The sequence below is a fragment of the Carica papaya genome, chromosome 2, assembly GCF_054855325.1.
Source record: "Carica papaya isolate Zhongbai chromosome 2, ASM5485532v1, whole genome shotgun sequence".
In the NCBI taxonomy this organism is placed as follows: domain Eukaryota; kingdom Viridiplantae; phylum Streptophyta; class Magnoliopsida; order Brassicales; family Caricaceae; genus Carica; species Carica papaya.
Genome location: NC_142310.1, coordinates 34,778,817 through 34,796,209, shown reverse-complemented (window position 1 = coordinate 34,796,209; position 17,393 = coordinate 34,778,817). Strand labels below are relative to the sequence as shown.

Sequence of the window (17,393 nt, the reverse complement as noted above, 5' to 3'; positions counted from 1 at the left end):
TTGCATGACTTACTGTTGATATGTAAATATAAAATGTTGATATGTAATTGATGATTGATTGATGATGTGGATATATACATGAAAGGTTTATTGGGAACCCTAGGGAAGGGTGTACGGACCCGGTGCATAGGAAAAACCTTACAATTGACATTACCTCAGTCGAACGGGCCTAAGAAGTCTCATACCGAAAGGAGTTGAGAGGTATAGTTCACCCTCATACTGAACGAGATATTGAGGCGATAGTATGTTTGATGTCTATTACTGGACGGGGTATGAGGACGACCAGTTAAATGATATATTGGATATTGGGTCCACGCATAGGGGGGATCCCTATGGACCCCTAAAAGTACTAGTAAGTGGGTAAGAAGATAAGTTACTATTATTGTTTATTTAAATATGAAATAAAATGTTATCCTAGTTATTATCTTCATATGTCAGTTTTGGAAACTGGTAAGTATGGAAATAACGATTTTTATGTTAAATGATTTTATTTAAAAAGAGATAATGGCTCATTTTGTTGTTTATAATTTTTATCAAAATTTGATTTTCTGTATCGATACTAAGAATGATATTCTTACTGGGTTAGTGTAGCTTGTAATATCCGAGCCTAAAAAATGACTCGAGATAAATTTTTTATTCTTTAATTATCAATTTAAAATAATTGATTAATTTATTTTATTTTTATTTAAGTGAAATTTTGAGAAAAAATTAATTAGGGACAAGATTGAAAATAATTTTCGAAAAAAATGGTGAAAATTTTGGTTTTGAGAGTGTTTTTGAAAGATAAATTAGAAATAAGGTGTCAAAGTACAACTAGAAAAAGTTCAGCCACGTAGGACTGCCCAATTAGCAGCCTCGACGAACCAGAGTTCGCCGCGTGGTAAGGCACGTTGACGTCGGTGCCACGCAGGAGGCCACACTGGCGATCCGCATACCCGCGATAAGATGACCCAAGATCAATATTGCGCATGTGGATGACCTGTATCTATTTTTCTCTTAGGTGCGATTGGACGGTCGAGATTAATCGTGATGAACAGCTCAAATTCGTTTTTTCCTTAGATGTGATCGGATGTATGAGATCGATTGCGATGGATGGTCCACATCAACATGGAATGGTTATAAATACTTCGCGTTACACAGGAACCTAAACTCTAGCTTCCAGCCCCTGTCGGAGAAGAAGAACCAGATGCCGTAGAGGGAGGCCGACCGTCACTGTGTCGGAGCCACTGTTGACCGCCAGGAAAGGTAAAAATTCTCCCTACTCACTCAGAATTTAATTCTGAGTACCCATGTGACTAAATCGGAGTAAGAGAAACGGTGGGTGAGCCGAAAACTGGGGCAAAATCTGGTAAAGCTGTTGCAGCTAAAACTCCAAAATTACTTCGATGAGCCCCTTTTCGAATCTCATTTCACGTAATTTTTCGATCATTATGTTCACTGTCATTTTCTGTGCAGGGTAGTCGAAGAAAAAATCTCAGCCGTGAAGGAAAACCAGCAGAGTCGCTGCACCCAGAGGTCCCCATGTTGGTAGGTTCGGTTTTTTTATGATTTTCTGGCCAACCAATACCCCTAACGTGTTTTTCTGTAGGGATACAGCCAAAACTAGCTAGGCCGAGGCAGAATGGTATCGAAGCACAGCGACGTCGCCGTGCCAAAACCCTAAAATTGACCGGAATGAGTTCTGGACACCAATTTTGAATGTTTGGGAGTATTTTTAGGTATGCAACGAGTGTTTTGAATTTTACAGGAAAAATTCAGGGAATCTAGTATCAGTTAGGAGGCGTAATAGACAGCTCAATATCTTGAAATACCAATTCGGGTAAGGATCCTTCACCTTATTCTCCGTTACGATAAATTAAGATTTAACAATGTATAATTTTATATTTTTTTGAAAGATTACAAAATCTTAAAAATAATTATAGGTTACTAATGGAGACGAAACCAGTTAGTTTACAATTGTCTTGATCCCTGTCTATTTTTCCGCACTTACAATTTTTATATACATTTTTTTTTTAATTTCTGGGGCCGTTATAGTGTAAAGAACGTAAAGTTTAGACTCTTAATTGCTTTCGCCTTTATAATATATATTCATTTCCTTTCGTTTAACGTCAAATTTTAATTAATTATAAGCAAAAAATTTATTTTAGATTATATATTACCTATCATAAATAAGCAACTTTATAACAAGCTAAATTAATTAATTAATTAATACCAAAATGAAGATCCTACTATTGTATTTATTAACAAAATATAATCAATCAATAAAAAATTCTATGTTGGAATCTTATTGAAAATGTAACCACTTCATGGGGTATCAGAAATTAATGGTGATCGTTAAAGTGTAATGTAGTCTAACAAATACTATATTTAATCACAAGCAATTTTAATTTTTGATTTATTGTATTCTGCACTTCCAATATTAATTTTATCAATTAAATTAACTAAATACACACTATAAAAAATATATATAAGTAGTAACCATAATTCATTACTTTTGGTTCATTGAACCATAATTCCTCACATCATAATTCCTTACTTTAACTAAAACACACTGAACAATGAGTAAAACTGTACACTACATATATAAATATACATACTTTATATATTACATAAATTATAGTGATTCTTAATGTTTGGGTATAACTCTCATAATCTCTTCTTTTTTTTTAATTCTTCCAAATTAAAATTAGATAAAAACTAAAAGATCTTAAGAATTTTAGAAGAAAATTTTATATTTTGTCTTTCTTACCTATTGTAATTATATTAGTAAAATTATTTTAATTTTTATAAAGATATATAAATTAAAATATTATAACTATAATTTTCTTCCATTTAGTTATGAAAATAAGAAGGAAAAAAAAAATTATTTTTATTTTTATTTGAAGTAAGAAATAAGTAAAGTATTGTTATGCGTTAAAAACTATTTGGTTTGAACATTTTTCAAGTTTAGAAATTTAAAGTCTAAATTTTTTTATTAATAAAATTAATTTTTTATAGTTAACAATATTTTCAGAAAGATAAATAAATTAAAAAATTATAACTATAATTTTATTCATTTTATTTTTTTAAAAAAAAATAGTTACTAAAATAAAAAAAAAAAATTATTTTTTCTAAATTAAGAAATAAGTAAAGTATTGCAATAAGTTACAAAGTTTTTGGTCAAACATTTTTCAAGTTTAAAAATTTAAACTCCAAACTTTTTATTAATAAAATTATTCTTTTTACAATTAATAATTTTTTTTTGTAAAGACAAATAAATTAAAATATTATAACTATAATTTTCCTCCTTTTACTTTTTTTAAATTTAGTTATTAAAAAAAAAGGTTTTCATCCGAATTAAGAAATAAGTAAAGTATTGTTATGTGTTACAAAATATTATTATGCGTTACAACGTCTATAAAATATTGTTATGCGTTATAACGTTTATAAAATATTGTTATGCGTTACGTTTTTGGTCGAATATTTTTCGGGTCAAAAAATTTAAATTTGCAACTTCATTAAGTGGTCCCTTGCTATTATGATTTATCTTCAAATCTGTTTATTATAAAATTATTATTATTATTAATTTACCAAAAAAATAATTAATAATAATTATTTCGATAAAACAAAGAAAAAACACACCATACTTGCTGCTGAAATCTGTTCAGGAAGGAAAAGCTAGTGTTTGGTCATTAATCAAATATATGTATGTGTGTATATATATACAAATCCATGTCTCTTACTTTCTCTTGCCACATTGTCTTAAAAACAAAGACACCAACCCCCATGTGTTGCCCATAGATTTCTCTCATCAGTTACCATATGAGCTCTGTCTCTATCTATTTTCTTTACATATAAAGTTCTCGTTTTCTTTTTTCTTACTTGCATGAAAAGAAGAACAGACGCCATTAACACACTGTAAGTCACCTTCTTTCTCCATCAACTTCCTTGCATGTCACGACCCATCACTCCTCTTTTCATTCTCTCATAATCTCTTTTCTGGGTAGGTGTATATTAATAAATATATGTACACATATACATGTGTCTATGTTTGTGTGAGTTATTTCTTCTGTATTCACTAATGGGTGCTGTTTTTTATGATGATTACAACCAGGTGTTGATGATTCTGTCGTTTTCAGTTATAGGTTTGTGCGTTTTGATTTCAATTGGGTTAATTTGTTGATTTTGCGCTGATAATGGGTCCTATCAAAGGGCAAAAAAAGAGGAGGAACACAGAGAAGATGAAGCATGAAGGAACGATTAATGGTTTTGCTTCTGGTTCATCGGAGATGGAAGTGTCTAGTGATTGGTGGGATGAGTTTTCAAAGAAGATTAATGGTATATTTTTTTTAATTACTTTAAATAAATAGAATAGAACAAAAATTATTGGTTTACTTTCTCTGTTTATCTTTGTATCTTCTGTATTTTTTCTATATATCTTCATGATATGTTCATATCACTCTGCTAATCAGTCATGATGTTGGATATGCAAAATTGCTTTGTGGAGATGATGGGTTATTTCTTCATGGGTTGAATTTGATGGTGGATTATTCGATTGGGATTATGCTTGAAGTGTGATGGCATTTGGGAACATGTATAAGCAGGATCCCTAATCTTACTGAATGTAGGAATGGATAAGAGCTCAGGTTTTTTTCACTTATACTTCTATTTTAATATTATATATATGTCTTTATATATACATATATTAATGATGATGGGCATCTGGTAAAAATCCAAGACAAGAAGGGTATCTTGACCCCTCAATAATGTCTATGGATGTATTTGTTCTATGAGTCAGAGGCAAGACAAATGCAGCTTAAGCTGTCTCCATTTATGATAACTCTATATGAGATTTTGGAATGGTAAATTTCGTGGTTAGTACTGATTGCTAAAAAATCTGGATATTTGGTAAAATCTGGATTTTTGGAGTTTGTACTTCTGATTTTGCAGATTGATTAACTTGCAGTGGGAAATTTATGGAAAATGTGATAGTAAGAAGTGAAAACTGATTGCTAAGAAGGCAGCTTTAGGAGTAAGGGAAGGTAGCTAAAAGCTTTAGCTAATGTGGGGAAGATAGAGGCATTGAATATTATTTTCTTGTCCCAAAATAGGAATTTGATTATTCTGAAGTTCCAATGGAAGGTGCTGAATATCCGATCAGAGAACTTCAATTTCAGTCATTGAAAGCAGTGGAGTTTTGGGTTTATGGCCAGCACTTGAATTGATTGTTGGGTCTCAAACTGGATTTTAAGTGTAGCTCCAGCTGTTGATATAACTATAAAACTCAAGCTTGTGTCAATCCCACTCGAAATCTTAGTTATTGTTTTCATAAATCTTTAAGAAGTCTTTTTGCAGGAGGGTACTCTGGTCTGATTCAATAAGGAAGACACCCGTGAACATAGTGGGGGAAAATGTGGATGGAAACAGCTAGGCAGGATTTCTCAAAACTATCTTGAGTTTAGCCATTCGAGATTGTTTGGTTACTGAGCTTTTCGGAAAGAGTCTCATTCAGCTGACATACTTTTTGTCTTTGCTGTGAAAAAGGCTATGTGATTTGGATGACAATAAAACTTATTGTTGCTTAATCTCTTTAAAAATATAAGTTTTATATAAAATGTTTTGAAAGAAATGCACATATTTTGACTTGAAAGGTTAAATTAGATAGTTACCCGTTCATTTTCCACAAGAAATCTTGACTTAAGATCAAAAGAATTCAGAACATAAGAAGACAGTTCCAAGACTAGGTTGTTTACAGGTGTTTATCTTTACATCGCCAGGAATCTCTGTTACTTAGTCCAACGGATAAATATTGTGCTATATACCAGATGAAATCGGCTATAAGTTCGATACTAACTAGTTTGAAAGAATCCCAGGTCTCTTAGGTTGGCTGGCAATGATTGATTATGCTGCAGCTTCTTTTAACAGTGTGAGTATTCTCGAGCCAAATAGACCAACGCCAAGCCTTTCCTTATACGATCTTAGGGCTAATTATTCTACACAATCCTAGTGATTCAGTATTTAGGGCTAAGTATTCTACCATTGCTTGCTGCTGATTCTTGTCTGCCTATGAAGATTATGAACGTGTCTTCTTCTTTTATGTAATTGCTGAAAACGTGTATCGGGATCTTAGCTAAAGAAACTTTTGCTATGCCTATGACATTTTGTTAACACATTGTTTAGCTTGTAACTAAAGAAAAGAAAAGAAAAGAAGAGAAAAGAGAATTATTTGGTCTCTCTTTTCCATTTTCATGTTATGATCTCTTGGTGTATGAGAGAAAATCATGAGGAAAACAACCCTCTTCATTATCCACTTCCTCACCTGTTCCGGTAGTTTATTGACTAAACAGACACCTTTCAGGAGTTCTCAGGCTAACTTTACTTCATGTTTTGCACCTTCTCTGAGTCCATAAGCAGAAAAATAATAGATACGGTTTCTCAATATGATTTATACACATTATGATTTCATTTCAAGTTTTGGCTTTTTCTCAATTAATTCTGAGACTAGTCCAGTTGAGCAAATTTGGAGTGGCATACATGACTTCAGCTCTATATGGACAGGTAAAGTTATGATATTTTCTTCCTTGCTTCCTTCTATTTGCAGGCTTTCGATCCCCATCAAAAGGCCTGGATAAGTTCGAATCTATTTTCAAGATTTCAAGAAAAACATTCAACTACATAAGTTCACTTGTGAAAGATGATATGATTGCCAAGCCGGGGAGTTTTGCATTCGCAAACGGCAAGCCTTTGACTTTTCATGATCAAGTAGCTGTGGCTTTACGAAGGCTGAACTCTGGTGATTCACTCATGACAATTGGTGACTTGTTTGGTCTAAGCCACTCTACGGTCTCTCAAGTGACCTGGCGTTTTGTGGAGGCTATGGAAGAAAAGGGCCTATGCCACCTACAATGGCCTTCCTCTGGAACAGAAATGGAAGAGGTGAAATCCAAGTTTGAGAAAATTCAAGGCCTGCCTAATTGCTGCGGCGTGGTTGATACGACTCACATCATGATGTGCTTGCCTACTTCAGACCCTGCCTGCAACGTTTGGCTTGATTCGGAGAAGAATCACAGCATGATCCTGCAGGCAATTGTGGACCCTGACATGAGGTTCAGGGATATTGTCACTGGATGGCCTGGGAAAATGAAAGACTCGATGGTTTTCCAGAGTTCAAACTTCTGTAAGCTCTGTGATACCGGAGAGAGATTGAATGGAGAAAAACTTAAACTTTCCGAAGGATCAGAAATAAGGGAGTACATAATTGGAGATTCCAGCTATCCCTTGTTGCCCTACCTTATCATACCTTACGAAGGTAAAGAACTTCCTGACATAAAGTCAGAATTCAATAAAACCCATTCTGAAACTCAACTCGTGGCAGAGAAGGCATTGGCTAGGTTGAAAGATATGTGGAGAATCATTCGAGGAGTTATGTGGAGACCCGACAGACATAAATTGCCAAGGATTATTCTCGTTTGCTGTTTGCTTCACAACATTCTCATCGATATGGAAGACGAGGTGCAGGAGAAACTGCAATTCTCAAGTGAACATGACTCTGGCTACCACCCACAGGTGTGTGGCACAATTAACAGTAAAGGTGTACATCTCAGAGACGAACTATCATTCCACCTGTCCAAAAAACTGGCGTGATGATTGGTTTTCATCAAAACTGTAGTTCAAGAGATCTCTTGCCGGAATTTTCAGAATGCAACCTCATTTGGTTTGGGCTTGGTTATGTTTACTTGAGGTATAAGGTAATGCATGAAGCAACAAGCTGAGGATAATAATGAATTGCTAAAAAGGGTTACAGAGAATGTTAAATTCAGTTTCATAATTTACCATTTTTAGATCTTGATTATCTCTGAAAGTTAGGATTTAAGGTTTTTTTTTCATGTGCTCGGAATGTGCCGGTGTGTTTTCTGGCAATTCCCAGTTGAATTCTGGCATATTTGAGCTCATGTCTGGAAGAACTTGTCATTTTAGCTCTGGTGCTATATTGCTTATTAGTAGGTGTCTATGAAGAAAGGTTCAAATTTTCTTTTGTTTAGATGTTTAAAGAACAGAAGAAAAAGTAAATTGTAAGGATTATTATTGCTTAAGGATATTTAAAACTTCATATTTATATATTAATCATATAATCTGCACTGGCTATTTAATCAGTTAAGATATAGATTAATTTAAAAATTTATATATAAGATAATAGAATAAAATTATAATAATTATTAATTTTAAGGCATAAATCTACTTTTAGTGCTTCCAATTAATTATTTTGGGAGAAATTTTATTGAATATTATTAGATTACTCTAAAAATAATCATCATGGTAATACTACTATATATTAGTATTAGATTTTGATATATGCATTCTATTATATATATATATATATATATTAAAAAGTGAATTCATTTTTCAAAAAATTAAAAACTTATTAACTCCTCAATTAAGAAAATTTAATCCTAATAAAAATATTTATTTCATTAAAATCATAATAGTTTACAAAATTTAAATTGATTAACGTAATTAAAAAAATACACTAATAAATTAAATTATATGTTATGTCAAATTTATAAATACTCTCTACGTTTTTAATAAAATTTAAATTCGTGATCTTTACATAAAACCCTAAAATTTTAATTATTACACCACCATATGCAACGACTCAAAGCACTAAAAAGAACCATGAAGAGAACATAATCAAATGTCAAATTTTCCTAAGCTTTAGAGATTATATATATTTTTAACATTAATAAAATAATTTCATCTCAGCACTATGATTGTAAATTCATATGTTTATATTTAAAACATAAAATAAAAATATGTAAATTTACAAATGATTTCCACATTTTTCTTTTCAAAAATTCTTTTGTTCGAACAGAGTGTGATTCAATTTTATTTGAAAATAAAACATCAAGAACAAAAAACAAAAAAAAAAAACAGTGGTTACTAGGAAAAACTACAGAGAGAACCAAGTCATTGCATAGTTCTTCATATTTCAATTTCGGTAATTGACCGAGAAAATGAACCAAGAAAGAAAAGTGCATCAAACCTTAACGAGACAGATTTTTAGAAGTGTAAAAACATAAGAATTTTCTCATTAAGGTTTCTTTGTTTGGTTCAACAGGCCGGCTCCCCGGCATGATCAATGCCTACCAAAACATCATTGCAATTTTCAAGCTGACTGAACCAGAACCACAGGCATTAGCTAGGAGAAAACTCAGCTGCAAATTCTATCTGCAGAGTACATACAGATTGCTATACAGAAATATAAGAAGTCAAGGAGGATCCAGCCTCACCAGAAGCTAAATCTTCAAGGCACTTGAACTCTCCGTAGCCAATTAGTCACTGTAAAATTCCGAAAAAGAAGAAAAATACAGAAAAATGGCTGAGCTATGGAGGATTTGGTTTTGAAATGAAATAATATCTCTAGATAACAGATTATAAGACCTTTTTTTTTTAGTTCAGGTTATTGTAGATTGAACTCACCTATGTGAACTCCAAAACGAAGATGCCAATGAGCTATGAGCTTCTCACAAACAGTCTTAAGAGCCTATGAATGTGATGCCTTATGATTCCTACGGAAAAAAAAAGTGACAAAATTCACCACTTGAGATGGGATTTGAGTAAAATTGAAAGAGTTATACTATTGTGCCAAGAAAGCAATGTGACTCTCACTAATCTTCAAAACTACATAATTTAATGAATTAGCCAGGAGCACTAGCTCTAAGAAATCTTTAACATTTCATAATAATACAGCAACTTTGCGTAATAATTATTTAATGTACAAATTAAATGATTAATAGACAATATTGTTGAATTATTATGAAATATCAAATAATTAACTGTAAGACTACATGCCTCCGAGGCATCATACATTTCCCTATACTGAAAACTTCTATTTCAACCAGAGAAACAATAGTTTTAAGTTTCTTTTTAAAAAATCAAATGCACCCTCCATCATAAGATAGAAGGGCAGGGCCCAATCCTACCCAATGCAGGTCATGCCTTAAGGAAAAAAAAAAAGGTCCCCCTGGAAAGAAAAAAAATTAAAAGCCTATGAGAATACTGCAAATCTGTAAGGCAGATCTATGAGGGAGTTAAAATCAAAGCACCTCAATAACTGAGCATATTAAGACCTTTCCTGAATGTATGATGCAAATGCTTCTGACCACTTTTGCTTTACTGATTCTTGGACAAGAGACCCACTTGCTGAAGGACTCCATACATTTCCCCTGCTGCCATTAAAGACCCATTTTATTTTTGGAGGAGTGCTGGAAAAATCAAGCAAGGGATCTGTAACTCCCTCGCAAGGTTTATGCTTATTTCCAGACCTAGAATCTTTCAGAGACTGGAATCTCAAAAAAAAAAAAAAGAATCTTTCAGAGGCTGAAAAGAAAGCAAATTTGATACAGTCAACTATCATAGTTAGCATAAGTACATTGGTAATTAATATTAAATTCATATAACATGGATTAACTCCCAAACAGACCGTAGAAGGATTTTCAGGTTCCAAGGTCTTTGATGCTGCTTCAGCTCTTTTGGCATCGACTGGATGTTCTGGAATGATTTCCAGGGAATGGCTGTCTTTGGAGAAGGTTCTCTTTAGAGAACCAAAATTACAAAGTCCATGAAAAGAGAAAATGACGATGAGAAATACTTTTTCCTGCACAAAATGGAAGAGCCGAAACGCTGAAATTATTAGTTGTCACTTACCATCAACTGATTGCCAGACTCTAATGTCTCCTGTCCAGTAGCTGCACATTCTTGTGATGCTTTCAAGCGTCTCTCAACAGCTCTAAGGGATCGAAATCGATTTCCAGTCCCTGGCTCAATGTAATACTGCAGAACAAAATAACATTTCTTGCGTTTCTAACAAAGAAAATAACAGATGTAACCACATTAATTCTTTGCCATGGCTAAGGAGAAAGAAAAGGAGAGGAAAAAAAGATGACAAACTGGAAAAGCCCCAGAAGGCATCTTAGAGAAAACCACCCAAATTTTGTGCTAATTTTCAAAGCATGCATCGGAATAGTCTGGTTAGGAAGATTTCTTTACTCAAAACTGAAATGAGGACTGAAGCATCAAGAATCAACCTTTTGTGATTGTTATTATTTTTGAAAGAGAAAAAAATTGCATGATTCCATACGAATACTTTTCTACTCAACAAATGAGAATCAAACCCAAAATCATTTCAACAGCAGCATCTGATATATGTTTGCATTCAATGAGAACAGAGCACAGCACCCTATCAATGACACCCTTATAATGAATATTTTTCCGTGGCTTTTCTTCGACAATCCAACCATCCGGTAGTTCAAATGAAGAGGTATTTCTGAAATGTGAGATCCTTTCCGTGGTGTGGACCACAATTTGCATCTGCAGTAGCATAATTACCACAACTTGAGCATTTTTCTCCATTGTTCGGTATTGTCTAGTAATGCTACCTAAATTAGAGCAGAACATAAGAGCAAAACTGAAGGTTATTGCAATCTGTTGTGATGTGAAGCTCCCTTAGAATTGTTTTCACATTTATCGTAGACTTTAGCATCATATCAGAACTCACATTTTTTCCATTGTTGGGCTCTTCGGTTAGGAAATTTCCAGGTTCTTCAATTAGATACTTCTTAACACTTGTCAAGGAACGAAATATCTTTCCAGTTCCAGGCTCATGGTAATACTGCACAAGAATGAAATTCCCGAGCATGTTGGTCAATTTATAAAAGTTAATAGAATATAAATTACTCAAGCAAGCTTTTCTTGGGTTTGTTTTTTTTTTGCCCATCACACCAGCTTTAATATTCATGTATCAAGTAATAAGGCCGGAAGTTCATTTACAACATAGAGGGAGCACTCTAAAACAGAAAAAGATATCTCTGTATTCATCATTCATCATGCACAGATCCAATGGCTTTCAACATTTTTATATTCAAGGCCAAAGTTGGCCTGTTGAAGGTGGTAATTAATGAGACTAAGCTAACAGATACAGTGAAAGGTACAGAACTGAAATTCTTAATAAATTCAGCACTCTCCTATTTTTGTAAAACTACCATGCATTATAAAAATCATCAAAGCCTGCCTTGTGCATGTTTGCAGTCATGCTACTTGGACTCCTCACCAATACTAAACTTTACCCTGAGTCCAAATTACCATGAAATGGCCCGAAAAGTATGACAGTTGGAGATTCGAAACTGCAACGAGATATGCAGACCCAAGTGAGACATCCCACATATTAATCACAAAAACTTGATTCAATGAAGTAAAACAGTCTATCTATACTCATAACTGAGAAAGACCTACTCCATTCTAAATACAACTATGATCTGTCCAAACATTGGAGTTCATTCTTCATCCCAAGCTCTACCGAGTCCACCCATAAGAGGCAAACTCCAATTAGCACTTTCTCATGGGCATTATTGGCCTAAAATCACCACAAATAATTGGCTACACTGCTTGAGTCAAGTTTAAAACAGACAATTCAAAATAGATTGTCATAAAAAATTGGCCACACTGCAAATTGGTAGCCATTTGCAGGCTAACAATAACATAATCAAGATTCTAATAGATAAACATAATCAAATTCCTAACGAGTATACGCATAGACACACATTTCAAAGAAGAATAATACGGCAAATAAATCTCATAACAAGGAACATAGTAAACAGATAAACAAAGAAATGCTGTTTATGCAACCACTATACTCTCAATTCTGAGAAGAAACAAAATTAAAAATGAAAAGAAAGAAAAAGAAGAGGCGAGTTCATCATAGTTACCTTGTCTACTCGAGCTGGGTTAAAAGCGGACTTACGGCGGCGTCGTTCCTCGACGACCCAATCACTGGGAAGCTTGAAGTCCGAATTGGAGAAGGAAGATGCAGGATCCACAATCTGCAATTCCCGGTTGCTGCAGCTACGATCAGCGTCTTCACCTCTTCCTTGGCCAGGCCGTATGATTTGGAGCGGAATTGGCATCGTCGTCGAGGATTTGCGCTTCATTGTTCAAAACCCGGCACGACTCCGGCAACGGAGATAATTTGCAGACTGCCGTTTTCTTCTATTGGTAGCTGATTTTGATTCAATGGTTACCGATTTGGCATCTTCCTCACAGTCTGTACTGTGTACTGCCAAGCCACCATTCTAGAATGCGTTTTGCTTTTATTTTTAAAGTTTGTAAAAATAAATACATAGAAGTTTAAAATAATTTAAAAAGTAACAAAAAAATAAAACATTAAATCATTAAAAAAATCTATCAAACTTAGATTGTAAAAAGTTCCTAATCATATACCATATTGTAAAAATAATATTATAAATAAAATAAACTAATAAAATAGAAGTTATTTGAAATAGTTATAAAAGGGGCTTTGTGGGGTTAAATTAAAAATAAAAATTTTGGGAAAAAATGTAACGACCCTGAAAATACCAAATGAAATAAATTATAAATTAAGTGCAGAAGCGAAATAATTAATTAGGGATTACATTCTTTACACAATAACTTAAAGTACCAAATAGTATTACGGGAATTACCATTTTGAAGAAAATATAAAAAATTAAAGAAATAAACGAAAAATAAATAAAATTAGGATCCTACTCGCAACCCTCTTGCAGATCGGGTTCTGAATCCTGGTACTCTATATCTTAAATGGTTAATAAAAGAATGAGCTACACTACCTCAGTAAGAATATCACGCTACTTACCGACATATAATTGAAGGTTAGTAGAGAAATCAAAACAACTAATAAAGCTCTTAATTAAGCAAATTCATTTATCAAAAATAAAATCATTTATCATCTACTTAACATAGTGAGATTTACAAAATAACTTATAGAGATAATAACATAATACATATCATGATTTCATATACAATTGGTTGGAACAATAATTTTCTCTTTTTATCAGCATATTGGTATCCATGGGGATTTATAAGGATGTCTTCACAGCGCATGAACCATTTCCTTTAACATTTTTCATTAACGGGTCGTCCGGTATGATCGTCATATTACTAAACCTCAATATCTCGTCCGGTATGATGTTGAAATGGGTCGTCCTCATATCTCGTCTGGTATGAACGCCAAATTACTAAGTCTCGATACCTCATCCAGTATGAAACAACATTCACGGTAGGGTTTCCTATGTACCCGGTCCGTTCACCATCTCTCAGGATATCCAGTAAGGCTGTCGTTTCATCTATTCACTTAAATCACACAATTTCTCGTTTACCTTTAATCTCCAGTTTCTAACTTCAAACATAAACACATAAAACAAACAATACATGCATTCAAAATTATAAAATCGATCAATCAGATATCATCATACATTCAAATTGTAAAATCAATTAACAGAATCAATAGTGAATAATTTTTTATTATAGCTCCATTAATAACCTGTAATTAATTATGGATATTTTTTAAATTACACAAAATATCGTATTATTGTTAATTTGGTTTCAATTCCATAACAGAGAATAGGATGAGGGATTCTTACTCAATTCGATGTCTGAAAAGCTAAACTTGTTGATTTCACCTATTGGCAGTCCCCGGGTTCTCTAAATTTTTCTTCGGGGATTAAAACGCGCTACAAGTACCTACAAATATCTCCCAAAAAACTCAAAATCAATGTCAAGACCTCTTTTTAGCCAATTATAAAATTTCGGCACTACGGCTCCATCGTGCTCTGGCGACAGCACCGCTACTTGCGGAGGCAGTTTGCTTCGGGTCGGCTATTTTTTACCATTTTCAGTCGAATTCGGCCAGTTTTGCATCAATCCATACGAGAAAGTACATTAAGGGGACTCGATTAATCGAAAAAAATGAAAAATTGAAACTCACCAGTAGCGGGATTCTTCGGTGCGGCGGCTTTGCCGCGAAAATTATCTATTGTTATTTCTGTTGATTATTTTTACGGTTTGAATGCATGATAGTATCTGATTGATTGATTTTATAGCTTTGAATGCATGTATTAATTGTTTTATGTGTTTATGGTTGAATTGAAAAAAATGGAGATAAAAGGAAAACAAAAAATTATATTTAATTCAATGAATGGATGAAACGACAGCCTTACTTGATATCTTGAGAGATGGTGGACGGATTAGGTACATAGGGAACTCTATCGTAAACGTTGCCTCATACCGGACGGGGTATAGAGGTTTGGTAATTTGGCACTCATACCAGATGGGGTATGGAGACGGCCCGTTAATTAGAAATATTAAATGAAAGGGTTCACGCGTTGTGGGAATATCCCTATGAACTCCCATTGATACTAATAAGCTGATAAATGATAAAATTGTTATTCAAATCGATTACATATGAAATTATGATTTGTGTTATGTTATGTTATTGTCTCTATAAATTATTTTGTAAATCGTACTATAGTAAGTAGATGGTAAAAGATTTTATTTATGATAAATGAATTTGTTTAATTAAGAGTTCAATTAGTTGTTTTAATTTTTTTACCAACTTTCATTTATGTGTCGGTGAGTAGCGTGATATTCTTACTGGGTTAATGTAACTCATTCCCTATTTAACAATTTTATATCAAGAAGTTTAGGATCCAGAGTCCGATTTACAATATGGTTGCGAGTAAGATATCAGTTTTATTTATTTTCTGTTTATTTCTTTAATTTTTTGTATTTCTTTCAAAACGATATTTTCTGTAGTATTATTTGATTCTTTAAGTTATTGTGTAAGGAATATAAATTATAACTAATCATTTTACTTTCGCACTTAATTTATAATTTATTTTCTTTAAAATTGTGGAATATATATTTTTTATTTGTATGAAATTTTTATTTTTGACATCACAGCTTACGGTGGTATGATTGCGTATGATGGTTAGTCAATCGTGACTCATGAGGGAGTAGATTTCCATTTTAAGTCTTTTTGTTTCGGCAGTTGAGATGTTCACATAATCTCATCATATTTACTTACATACATACATATATATATATATATAGATGTAGAAAGTTTGTGGCAATTACATTATACGACCAAAATAAAATTATATCCAAGAAAAATTACCCATAAATTGTTTAAAATATTGCGAGTGTCTAAATTTTATATGGGCAAAAAGATATACACATGACTATATTGTCTAAAAAATACATTGAATATATATATATATATATATTAAGAGTTGATTAAACTGAGTTTTCATATTAAGAGAGTTAAAGAACAAAATTTGAATATACTAACTTCTGTAATTCACAAGTAGTATTATTAATTTTGATTATATATCAAAGGTGTGTATGTATATGTACGCATTGAATATTCCATTGCTTTAACAATCAAATTCCAAATTTCGACTTATTGACCAACAATAAGTTTTAGGTGGGTATTTAAGAAAATAAAAATAGATTAAAATTCATATTGGAAAAATAAGAAAATAAATTTTATTAGAACGAACCTGCAGCATTACACTGGAAAGTTATTAGCTTTTATTATTTTGCAATAAAGGGCTGATATTATATATGTATATATATATTAAATAACCCACTTTTATATGGATATCAATAAATTTTTACCAACATAAAAACTATGCACGTATAAATTTAAAGAGTAATTAAATTTGTTAGTAATAATCAGCATGCTTTTTATTTGTATTTTTTTTTAATTAGAAAAGGAAACCACCTTATTTTTTGGTTTTCTAATTAAGAATAATTACGGTAATTAAGAATTAATTAATTTGTAAGTAATCCAGCTAATCGTGTCATTTAATGACGCCGAATTAGCAACAACGACGTACGATTGCCGACAAAATGAACAAAAAGCAGAAGAATAATATTTAATGTTCTCCTCCTTTTCAAAATCACGACTCCAGGTGCTTAGCTTTTCAACATTTTTCCAACCACACGCGGTTTTCTTTTTATCTTTTACCAACCACCCAAAAAAGTACCCCGGAAAGTTGACGTTTGACTTTTATATGCTTTTAGAAAAAAATTATGTCCGATGCTTATAATTTTACTTCATTCTTTTCTTGTGTTTAGTGAAATTATTGTGATTAAATTTTATCAAGTTTCGGTAAAATTATCGCTAAATTTTAATAAACGGGTAATTAAATTATATTAAATCTTAGTAAAATTATTACTTTTTTTGAGTGTATAAAAATAAACTTCTTGTGGTGGCTAAATTTTCTTAATTGGGTAATTTAATTGGACTAAATTTCGGTAAAATTATTAACGTTTCGAGTGCATAAAATAAATATTGTGTGGTACCTAATTTTTATTTGTTGGAATAGTTACAACAAGCTAGACATGATGTAATCTTTTTAATTATTGAATTAGTTTCAATATGTTATTGTTGGAAGATGGTGAGTGTTATGTGAGAGAGATGAGAGTTGTGATTGTGAGTGTGTGAGTTGTGATATTTTGAATAGACCGTGGGAGGTAGAAGAAGAAGGAAACCGGTGTGTGAGTTATGTGAGAGAGAGAGAGAG

General features: G+C 32.5%; 1 protein-coding gene across 2 annotated transcripts; it reads right to left on the bottom strand.

The window, feature by feature from the left end:
• Nucleotides 1-9,033: 9,033 nt before the first annotated feature.
• Nucleotides 9,034-13,129, bottom strand: MBD7 (methyl-CPG-binding domain 7). Of its 2 annotated transcripts, none has more exons than XM_022031968.2 (8): nt 12,741-13,129; nt 11,534-11,647; nt 11,215-11,346; nt 10,684-10,809; nt 10,460-10,570; nt 10,107-10,318; nt 9,457-9,545; nt 9,034-9,315 (listed from the first exon to the last, which is right to left on the bottom strand). In XM_022031968.2, exons 1-7 carry the CDS (start codon nt 12,960-12,962, stop codon nt 9,521-9,523), a joined length of 942 nt encoding a protein of 313 aa, XP_021887660.1. In that variant the 5' UTR covers nt 12,963-13,129; the 3' UTR covers nt 9,034-9,315; nt 9,457-9,520. The 2 variants fall into 2 exon arrangements, with proteins under 2 accessions (XP_021887660.1, XP_021887664.1); XM_022031972.2 differs by having other exon boundaries at nt 10,083-10,318; nt 12,741-13,128.
• Between the last annotated feature and the right edge of the window lie 4,264 nt (nt 13,130-17,393).